The sequence below is a fragment of the Buceros rhinoceros genome, unplaced genomic scaffold (assembly GCF_000710305.1).
Source record: "Buceros rhinoceros silvestris isolate BGI_N320 unplaced genomic scaffold, ASM71030v1 scaffold36128, whole genome shotgun sequence".
Classification (NCBI taxonomy): Eukaryota; Metazoa; Chordata; class Aves; order Bucerotiformes; family Bucerotidae; genus Buceros; species Buceros rhinoceros.
In genome coordinates this window covers 1-11,438 of record NW_010426931.1, presented here as the reverse complement: position 1 = coordinate 11,438, position 11,438 = coordinate 1, and the positions used below count along the sequence as shown (strand labels likewise).

The window sequence follows — 11,438 nt, the reverse complement described above, 5'->3', positions numbered from 1 at the left end:
CATTCCTCTAGTGTGCTGCTGGCTGCTCTGGCAGATGGTCTGCCCAGCCCTGACCCGAAGTGGGTTTTGGGGGATATTTGACCGAGAACTATTTGTTGGAATAATGCATGAAAGATGAGCTGATCTAAGTGCTAACCCAGTATATACAGAGGATATATTTGACATCGCTGACATTAATTTTTTAAATGTAAGAATAAATCCATTTCTTGAAGCATTGATTTGTTAAAAAACAAAGCTTGACAGGATTATTACTCTTAATCTTTGCAAAATCAGATTCTTTGGTAAGCATATTTATTTAATACTGGTTTCCATTTAGAGAGGTTTGGTTTTCTCTTATTAATATAAATAGACCAAAACCAATGCTTAATTTTTCAGTTAGTAAAGTTACTAATCAGGACTGGCAGGTTTTGACATTAATCACTTAATTTGAGCAGTGAAGTGGCCACTGTAATGTTACTGGATAGAGTTGGGGCATAACACCTTGAAGCCATCTCAGGGCAAAAGCAAACACCCAGAGTTGGTCTGTTAACTTCAAGATAGTCATTAGATGCTGATCAAAAATCTTTTCTTCCCACTCCTTCACGTGAAAGTGTGGCAAGGGAGGGTGTGTTCTGGTAGATGCTGAGCTGAGGTCTTTCCACCTGGCACCACTGTTTCCTAGTCCATCCTCCATATGCAGCTGTTGGGTGGAACTATGGTAGCAACGCTGCTGGACGTGTTTCTTCCCCCGTAGCTTTGTTCTGAGACAGGTGGGGATGTCAAGTGTAACGTGAAGGTGACAGGCTACATCCTCAGAGAGGCAAGAGGAACAAATGAAAATTAATGGGAAAATCTTTTCCTCTTGTGAGTACTTTCCGGAAGCAGAGAAATACAGTTGAATGGAAAATGTTTAACATCACAGTGGAACATCTTGAGAGTGAAACAGATGGTGTTGAGGGCCCAGTGTCCCCATTATACGGATCTAGAGGTTTTCACTGGGAATTAGCTTTGTCCTGGTCTGCTTTAGGGAAACCCTAGTAACAGCTGGTAGGTGCTCCTTGGAAGAGCATCTTTGGTTTCATCAGAAAGGAATCGGGTACAAGCCTTGGCAATGCAAACCAGCGTCGTAACTAAGGGCACCTGGGCGATCTACTTGAAAAATGTTGTACCAGTCCACATGGAAATGCTTACGAGGGTGTGCACACACACACACGCACACCCCAGCCGTATGAGCTCTGGATCTGGAACTCAGTGCTGTGGTGATTCTGTATGGCTTTCCTGTTAGTGGCTTGATACACTCTGAGTAGATTAGGATTAATGGAGGGGATGTCTTTGCCTCTGCCTTTGTGTAGCAACAAGGAGGGGAGGGATTTTGTCCAGCAGTTTTCACAAGGAGGTGTTTGTGCTGGTACAGTTACTTGCAGGCAGATGCAGGTTTTTCTCCCCTCTTAACTGCAGTGATGTTTCCAGTTCTGTGGTGATATGTCAAAGCTGTACCCTGTCTCTTTTAATTTTGTCCAGCAGTTTTCACAAGGAGGTGTTTGTGCTGGTACAGTTACTTGCAGGCAGATGCAGGTTTTTCTCCCCTCTTAACTGCAGTGATGTTTCCAGTTCTGTGGTATGTCAAAGCTGTACCCTGTCTCTTTTAATTAGACTTAACACAGGTTTCAGGCCATGTTAGTAACCGTACCCATATGGCTGCTGAGCTGACAGTTGTGAGAACAGTCGGGTAAGCAGCACAGTGAACACCATTAGCTGTTTGTGTTCAAGGGTGAATCTCCTGTTGTACCAAACTGGCCTGTTTCTTCATGTTAAATTTCCCTGCTTCCCTGAGATGTTTGACCCCTCCCCCTGTTCTGCCTTGTTGCCCTTTGTTTTGAGTTTTGGGGAAGAAAAAACATTTTGCAGTTGTTCAGAAGTCTGATGCAAGAAAAGCTTCGGTGACTCCTCCGCCCCTCTCCCCCGCCCCCACTGTGCTGACTGCTGCTGACACTCTCAGTTGTGTCTAACAACAGGTAGCTGTCCAGCTGTGCGCGTGCGTAGGTTTATTGTGCACTGCGTGAAGTGGTGTAGCAGCTCAGGATGAAGTGGTCCGTGGCAACCAGAGGTGATTTATTGGCTCTCATCTGCCACCGTGATGCAAATAATGGATGTGCGGTTCACATTTTGAATGCTAAATGAATGACCCGGTCCTGCTTTGCTTCTGGTTTTGGACTGCTGTTGGAAACTGCCATTGGATCTGAAGTCCAGATCAACTCTTTTGTGCTACACACGCATGGCTCAGCCTGTGCTAAACTGGTGCTCCATCTCCCTGTTTTGAAGTGTGATTTCTTCTTCTTGCTCTGAAGAGATGTTCCGAAGAAGCAGTCCATTATGAATAGTTCTGTAACATCCTGTGTAACATCCTTGTTGTCTTTTTCCTGCTCCAAGTGAGATATGCAGGACAGAGGAGAACTCTTAATAGTTATGAATACTGAGTGGTAAATAATCGTATATTTTGGTTTATTGGGGTTTCTTTGGAACTTACTTGCAGTTTTGATGAGCGTCTGGCCTGCAGTCTTTCTGAAAGGCCTTCAGATATAAGTAATGCATTTAGCAGGATATCTGTGAGAAGTGGCTTTGGGTTTTCTTTTGCTGTTGTCTTCTACCTTGGAAAGCGACCTGGCTTGCACATAGCGGCTGTCTCTCCTGCTTTGCTAGTATTTTCAGCATGACTCACGTCCCTGGCTCCTGTTTTCGCTATTCTTGTGTTGATGAGTGGCAGGTGGTGCCGCACCAGTACGTGCAGAGCACCAGCTCTTGGAAACTTCAGCTTTGAGGCTTTCAGGGGTGGGAGGTTAAGCGTGACCCATCATTTGTGCCGTTTGGGGATGATCTTACACAACTGGCAGCCCTGTGCATTTGGTAAAATCCCTGGTGCTAATTCTGGGGTTGCCTCTCCCCCCAGAACCACACACACGGTGCCACACTGCAATGTGCTTTATACCCTCACTGCAACGTTTGCGCTTTCAGACATGTACAGGTGCAACAGCCTCCATCAGCTCTGTATGTGTGGGAAAGGGAAACTCTTCTACTGTTGTGCAGAAGCTCTTACAGCTGATTAATATTGCAGAACTTACGTGCCTTAAGACCATGGAATTCAAAGGAGTGATGTACTTCCATTTGCATCTATTCTAAGTTAATCTTGAGAGAAAGAATTCTTAAAAGTCTGCATTATTTGAATAATTGCAAAGCTGTCCTCTCTTTAAGAGAAAGTCAGTCAGTTCCTTAAATTGCTGCTGCTTTAAATGTCAGCGCTGGTTCTTCAGGAAAGCCTGTTAGCACAAGCATTGGAGTTGCCTTAAAAAAAACCCCACCAAACCCAACCAAGCAAACCCCTTTGCTTTGTGATCAAGCCCTTCTGACAGGTCTTTGTTCACCAGCATCCATGTGATTTCTGATGCCTCTCCTGCTTCGGTTCTGTTGCGCAGCAATCTAAAGCAGGTCTACACAGTGCTTACCAACTGATCAGTATCGGTGCAGTTTCTTTGCAGTTCCTCTGGAAAGTGATCTTTGTTTTGTGTTGCCAGGGAAAATGTGAAGGTTGTTTTAAGAGGCGGTGGTAAAGGAGGGTGCCACGTCCGTGTGAGTTGTACGAGAGGCTCCAATGTCTCTGTGGAATGTGTTAGACCTGATTAGAACATTTTTCTTTGGAAAGCAGGATTTTTGCAGGTGTGTTTGGTGGCCGAGCTGTGTGCGGTCGGTACGAGACAGGATCCTGGACCAGACGGTGGGGATGCCGGGGAACAGCATCTGCTGTCCCGTTAAATATTACTAGGAAGGTATGAAGTTATGGACATTGATGTAAAAATGGATGATACTACAGGGTATGGTGGCTGAAACTAACCCTCCATAAGTATTTGAGATTTTAAGTGGTTACTATTTTCAGTTACAATTTACATTCTGTTAGAAGAGAGCTCTTAAACGAGGACATCCTTGTTTCTCAGAACAGGCATTTATTGGTGGTATTACTTGGTTTCTTACATAAAATGCGGCTTTCTTCCGTATTGCCCTGGCAGTGCCTATGCAAGCTGGGAAGTGCCTCATCACAAAACCCTTTGGAATGCTCTAGTTTTTTATTTAGTAAGGGATGAGGAAAATTCAGGAAGAAAAGCCCACTTTTGGCCATTAACCCAAAAGGATGTGACTTAGGAAGCCTCTGAGTATTTAGGAGGAGTTGTCTTTATCTGTTTGCCCTGTTGAACTCTCCTACGCATCAGCTGCTGAGGGAAACATGCTGTGCTGTGAGGACCTTGTGACAATGCTGGCACGGCTGGTTTGTGTATTTGGTTCTTACTCCCTGTTGAAATGCTGAACTGTCTCTCTGTCATCCGGCCTCTTTGCCGTATGCGCGTGTCTGCAGCAGAGGTGCTAAATTCCAAAAAGCTGAGGGTGTGGACGCTCCTGTCGTCTGGCAGCAAGAGCGCATCCCGACTGCTGCCTTGTGGAGCACAACTAGCTGCAGGGCCAGCGTGACTCTGCTTCTGCTGTGCTGAGCCTGACGCTGCTATGGCAAAGACCTCAGACAGACAGGAAATTCAGGAATATTAATATATTTATGTCCTTTAAGCAAGGATAGAATACTATTTGAGACTCTAAGTGAGATTTGGGGCTATTAATAGCGAATATCCAGTGTTAATAGGACTTCTGGTGGCTGTAATGCAGCACGCTGCTGTCAGAATTGCAGTAGTTAAGCTTCCCTGCAAGGTTAAGGAGAATTATGCATCAGCTGAAACTGATGCTAAATATATGCTGGACCTTTTTGCTGGTTGCTTGATAGAGTGCGATAGTTCCTTCAATTATCCCATAGACCGGGATACAGCACCTGAAACTTATACCCTCTCTTTCCAGTCTTGAGTGTGCACTGACGTGATTTGTGGAACAGTTGTGAGTAATTCAAAGAATAAAGAAGAGAGTGTCTATAAAATATTTAGTGGTTCTTTTTCCATGCATTTGTAGAACATTATATGTTTCATGAGTAAAAAAAGCGTCTGTGTTACTAAAAGGTCTTTTGTTCACGCAAACCCCGAGCCACATTGCGGGTAAGAATTGCTGCTCGCAAGCGTTCAGGAGGCAAGAGGGTTAACCTCTTCGCCGTCCTGCCAGCAGTCCACCTCATTCAAATGAGGGTCCAGGACACCATCGCCCTGTGCAGCCTGAACTCGAGACTGCTTTCTCGGTTTAGCTTCTGGAGCTTGCCGAGACTCAGGAAATGGGGCAAGTTAGTGCTTCTCTTAGTTGGGCGAGTTAAAAATTGAAATGATCAGAATCGTTCTGTAGTCATTCCTCCCTGTGCCCATGGTGGCTGCTCGAGGGCTTTCTATGTCCATCACCTGCAAATACAGGAGCTTCCTTGGGAAGGAGGTGAAACCATCAAGATGCTGGCCATTGTGTGCTTGGTGCTGAAGGGTACCTAAGTACTGCTTTAAAATAATAATTTAAAAATCTCAGTTAAAAAACTCAGTTAAGTTTCTTATGATCACATCAAAGCTTGCTGTAGGAGGAAAAGAGGCTTTTCTCTTGTCTGGAAACAAAAATGATTTGATTCTTGACAGGTCTGTTGGGCTCTGAAAACTCGTAGCTGAGATTCTCATTCTGCTAATATTCTTTGAAGTCGTGTTAGTCAGGGCCTTCTCTTCTTGTAAACGATGCGGCACAGCAGCGATCTGACAGTGATACAGCAACTCTTGACTCACAAAAGTCTACCTTCTAGCTTTTGACGTGCCAAAACCTCGTTACACTTCACAGAACGGTATTCAATCCATCGCTGGTGCTGCTGGGATTGCTACACATAGCCCTTCTGCGGGCTGGGTTTGAGCCAGTCGCTGTCTTAAATAATTGATGCATTATATTTTGTCAGAAAATGATTTTTAATGCCCAACTTTCTTTTTTTTTCCTCCTTCCTTCTGCATTTAAAATGCTGTGTGTGTGTGAGGAGATGCGTAGATACACAGTTTGCACACTCTATGGCATGTCGGGAAGGGGTGGTCTATTAGTCTGGAATATCGTTATGCAGTTAGATGTATATAGGAATGTATGGAAACATAATTCAGTCTTTGCTTCCTCTAAGAATTAGAGTATATTTCCCCAAAATACAAGGACAGTAAACTGTGATGCATTTTGATTTGCCATGACACATTTTTGAGCAGGAAGAAAAGGCTTTTTAATTTATTAATATGGATTAAGGCATTTCATTTGCGTGTGTTCTACTCCTGCAAGCTTCAAAGTCTGTATCAGTTCTACGTTCTGATTCTAAACTAGTCATATTTTCTCCTGATGGGGTGTTTGCTAACGTGTTTTTTTCCCCCCATGGCTGTCTGGTTTTGACTATAGGAAGGTCGCAGCCTTTTTGCCTTTGGATAAATTTTAAAAGGATTAAAAACCTGAAAAATTCTTGGCAGTACATCCACAGCACGTCTTTAGCCATTCAGATGGGTCCGTTTGTCTTTAAAACCACCACGCGCTTCAGAGCCTTTCCGGTTTTCTGATACAGACGATACTGAGAGCTCCTGTTGCTGGGAATATGGAAGGGGGAAAAATGAAGCTCATTTTACCTGTTTGGCTGCATTATTGCCACAGTCATTTCTGAAGTATATAGTGACTACTGGAAAATTTGCTTAAAAAAATAACTTCTTTTTTCTCTTCTAGTCTCCCACAAAAGCTGTATATAATGCTAGACACTGGAACCAGCCAGAATCAGAGGCTCTGCCAGCGCCACCGGTTTTGAAAACCCCCAGTGTCCCAGTAAGTAGACTGTTCAGGTTTTCTCAGGTTTAGTTAATCTCCTTGTAAGAGTCAGTGATATTTTTTGAAACACAAGTTCTTGATACCTGGTAATGTCACAGTAATTCAGAATGAAGTGCACTTTGTGATGTGAGCCACTAGGTATTTGATAGGAAAGAAATTGTCCTTGGAAATGCTCTAGAACGGGGGCTTCGTATCATTTCAATATATAGACACAAAAAATTACTTCAAGTTACGTTCCCTAATCCGCAGAAGTTGAGCTGTCTAACGCGGGACTCGATTTCATCTGCTGTAAGAACCCCTGGCATTAACTTGGCAATACCCAGAGAAATCTGGCAGTCACAGGTCAAAAAGACAAAACTCAAGAAGAGATAATTATTTCTCTCTTCTCATGATGTATTGTGAATTGCTGACCTGAGTCTTTAGGCGCTGTGGAAGGCACAAACCCTTCTGCATCCAGCCAGAAATGCAGATACGAGCATGTGTCTAAGAGGTGAAAACAGTTCTTAAAGTAACTTGTGTGTTCAAAAATCAGAGATGACCCTGAGCCTTACGGTCATGGATTTTTAACTCTCTGAGACCCTGAGAATCCAGGCTCTTGGGCTTACATATGTCAGTGTTGTTAGTGATGATGCTAAGAGCATTGTCAGTGAATGTCACTTCACTCGCTGCCTCGCTTACAGCACTTGCCTGAGAACAGAAAATTGGAGAGTAGCTATTTTTGCAGTGAGAAGTCCTGTGCTTTCGTTGATGTCAGCAGTTTCAGTTCTGTGGATTTCTTTAATTTCACCTGCCTGTGTGGTGTTCTGGCACCAGGTCCTCTGATTTGTGGCTGGGTTTGGTTGCATCCTCCCAGCATTCTGAGCAGCCTTCCTTCAGTGTTCACTGTGCTGCTGGGACAAGGCAGATGACTCAGTGTAAAATAAGCATTACCACCAGTGGGTGAGGAGAGAGCAGAAACTTCACCCAGGGTTTTTCCTGAAGCCCGTTCTCCCTTTAAATTACGTGCATTTGAACTGAAGCTTTTCTTGCTGAATCTTTGCATTCATAGCCATTGTTGTGGAGTACGCTGATAGCAAACTTAAAGATGGATTTTGTCTGAGTCTTCTCAGACAGACTTTGAATAAATCGTCCTCAGGCGAGGAGGGTGTCTGAGTCATTCGTATTCAGACACGCAATTTTGTGTTCTGTCAAACTTCCCAGTGTAACTGGAACCATCAAAATATTAATTCAGGAATCTGCCTGAGGTACTGAGCAAACCAGAACAGAGAATTTGTATCTGCTCCTCATGTTGTGATGTACATTGAAGTTACTTCAGTCACTTACTTAACCTTGACTTACGTGTGTATGACTGAGATTTAAGAGCTACAAGACGAATGAGCCTTGACCCAAATGCTGGGCAGTAATCCCTCACAGATGATGCTGCCTTTTTTAGTCTTTGTAGAAATTTGTTACCTGAAGATCTGGGAAATTTGTCTGAGGTTTATGCTGAGAACCCCAGAGCACGGAACCTGCTTATGCCAAGTACTTTTTCCCTGGCCTCTCCAAGCTCCCCTGGAATTTGCTTTGAAGGGGAAGCCATTAACCAAGACTTGGATGAGCTCCAGCAGCGGATCTCCTGGATTCAGGGTCTGATAAGATCAGAGTCCTCCAGTACGTGCTCTAAACCAGCTTGCCAGGGTGGTTTATTAGCATTTTGCCACCGGAGTCTCAGCGAGCGAGTCCTGAAGCGCTGCACAGTGATCAAGGCCGCATGTAAAGAGTTCTCCATTAATGGAGCAGGTTGTTTTGGCTTATGTTTTAATTTTGACTGTCAACATACAGTGCACAATAAGGTGCTCTCAGAATATCCCCCGGAGTGACTAACAGTTAATGCACCCACTATGCCTGCATATTAATTCTGGGTTTTTTTTCAGTCACACTTCAAAAAAATTCTCATTTTTCTGTGTAAGGAAACTTAAGTGCCAGATGTTACTTAGAGGTTGAGGGTGAGTAAATGACCACTGTCACTGGCACTTGTACATTTAGAGTTTGGCACTTGAAGGCCTTTTTCCTGTATGCCTTGCTTTCTGTTTGTCTTCACAACTGAATTTGTGCCCAAGGAGTAATCTGAAGACAAGCTGACGCTTAAGCTTGCAGTAGCCTCGAATTAATACAGGAGCAGGTTGAGGAGAAACCTGTAATACTTGCCTGAGATGGCTGGAAAGTTGTCAGTAGTTATTCCAGAGCTAACGTCAAGTTCTCTGCCGTCTAAGTTCAGAATAAGCTGTGCTGTGTTTCATGCTATAGTACGTTTTTCCTAAAATATTAACACCACAAACAGGACTAAGGCCAGTGCGCAGGGAACCCCAGGGTTTACAAGAGCATGCTCTCCCTGGTTGAGACATGCACCATGCCTCTCTTACTTGCCTGTGTGCCAATTTTTTATGGTGCTACAAAAACGATACTGGTAGTCTTCTACCTAGAGGCAAAATGCCATTTGGAGCCTTGAGTTTTCAGAGGTGGGTTTTGTGGTAGCTACGCCCTGAGCACGGCAGCCTCCCACAGTTAGAGATCAGAACATGGGGCACAAGAGTTTTTCAGTTTGGGCTGTGCTGAGACAGCGATCACTCAGTGCTGTGCTCGTGTCCAGACCAGAGTACTTAACGATGGCTCAGCATAGCCACCAACTCAGTCAGTTCTGGAAGCTCCAGTCTGCGGGGTAAGATACTGGAAGTATCGACACAATTGTTTTTAAACACTGAACGTGGTTGGTTGCTTACCCTAAAGCTTGAGGAAACAGTGTAAATGACTTCTTTTTTTCTTCTTTTTTTAGTTGCAGAATTCTACTGGAGCTTTCCTGGCCACTTAGAACTGGTTTTTGTATTTAAAAATGCATTTTTAGTTTCTGACATCATAATTCTCTTTTTTAAGAGTAGACACGTGCTCACCCAGCTTAGGTACATCTTGGTAGTGTAAGGCAAAGACTAAATAGTCCCAGAATGTGAGTTTTTGACGATTGCACACCTGTACTGTTTCCTGATGTATTTAGTGTATGTGTACATGCTCAAAACATCTGCCCATTGTAGCACTTTCTTATTAATAGGTAAGGCTATCTTCAAAGGAGGCAATTCATAAAGATGATGGAGTTTTTAAGGCTCCTGCACCACCTCCCAAAGTGATAAAAACTGTGACAATACCTACTCAGCCCTATCAAGAGATAGTAACTGCATTGAAATGTAGGAAAGAAGACAAAGAAGTAAGTATTCTTAACGAATTTTTAAGATAAAGAATTGTTGGTAATCCTAAGTACTGAAGGAACAGTGTCAACCTGAAATTTGGCTTTCCTATTAAAGCTAACGTTTTTATATAAATAGTTGAACGGCCTTCATTAACTTCTTAATGTTTCCTAGATTTTGAACTGTACTTGTTAAGGTTATCATCAATCCCGAGAGCGACTTACCTAGGTCAAAATATTTGTCTCTTCCAGTTATACACTGTTGTTCAGCATGTAAAGCACTTCAATGATGTAGTGGAATTTGGTGAAAATCAAGAGTTCACAGATGATATTGAGTACTTGCTAAGTGGATTGAAGAGCAATCAGCCCCTAAACACACGTTGCCTTAGGTAAGAGACCTTCCTATCAAACACGGAACTTCTACATATGAAATACTGATCAATGAAGTGGTGTGTGGGTGGTTACCTGGACTTCTGCTGTGAAGGACAACATCTGCACATAATCATCAAGATACCATATACCATATTGTGGCTAATCCAAAGCAGCACGACCTAGGAAGAGGAAATAGAAAACTGTGCAGAAAGAGCTATCTTCCACACCCTTGCTTTCCATCCTATAAATTAAAAAATTACTTCCTGGTAACAACTCTCTGTTCAGTGCAATCATGTGTGCGATGTCCCCAGGAGTGGAAAGTTTGCCGGCTATAATCTAGAACTAATGTAACGCTGAGCTCCTGTTTAACTCCAACTGCCTGTTCTGTATCTCCTGCGGAGAAATAAGAGCTGGCATCACTGGGAGTGGTGTGGCCTCAGTAGTGATTGGAAGCTTGCCTGAGTTCTTTAGAACTACTCATCACACTCATAATATTCAAGTTACACGTTATTAAAATTTAATATCAAAAATGGTAGTCTGGCATTGAAAAAGTTCATGACTTTCTATTGGTGTCAGTTTTATGTCCACGGAACAAATCAGAGTGATGTGTGATAACCATCTTCTCTTCCTTTTTTTTTTTCCCCATACTTGTACATTTTCCTCCCTGTTTTGCAAAACTAAAACGATAGAGAAGGAAAAACTTGAATCCATGCAGACAGGTGATGAGAGCACTTTACTGGAGATTCAGCTGTGGATGAGAGGCAGCTTGATGCACTTTTAAGAGAACTATTTTTAAAAATTATTCTTCATGTTTCTCAAAACCAAGCAATGAATATTGTTGCTGGAGTATTATCCAGTACTGTACTTTATGATAAGGATAAATTAATACTACAGTGACAGTTCAGGAATGGTTTTCGTATTGAGCCACTTAATTTGCTCATACGGTAAAACTTCCAGAAATCTCAATCTGACTTTTTTACTTTTCGTGTTTATATCATGGATCCTAACTAGTGTAAACACTGTATTTTTTTTTTCTGTTAACAAATGAAAACAAAGTTTTAATATATATAGTATATATATGTAATTA

The 11,438-nt window shown here is 42.9% G+C and overlaps 1 protein-coding gene across 1 annotated transcript in view; it reads left to right on the top strand.

Annotated features, from left to right (window-relative positions):
• Positions 1–10,368, top strand: part of LOC104498341 (wings apart-like protein homolog) — a gene marked incomplete at both ends in the record, with an annotated part of 22,478 nt that extends 12,110 nt beyond the window's left edge. The window contains 3 exons of the mRNA XM_010141697.1: positions 6,667–6,762; positions 9,848–10,000; positions 10,232–10,368. Of these exons, the coding sequence (XP_010139999.1) occupies positions 6,667–6,762; positions 9,848–10,000; positions 10,232–10,368 (386 nt within the window). The remainder of the gene's footprint in view (positions 1–6,666; positions 6,763–9,847; positions 10,001–10,231) is intronic.
• Positions 10,369–11,438: the final 1,070 nt, after the last annotated feature.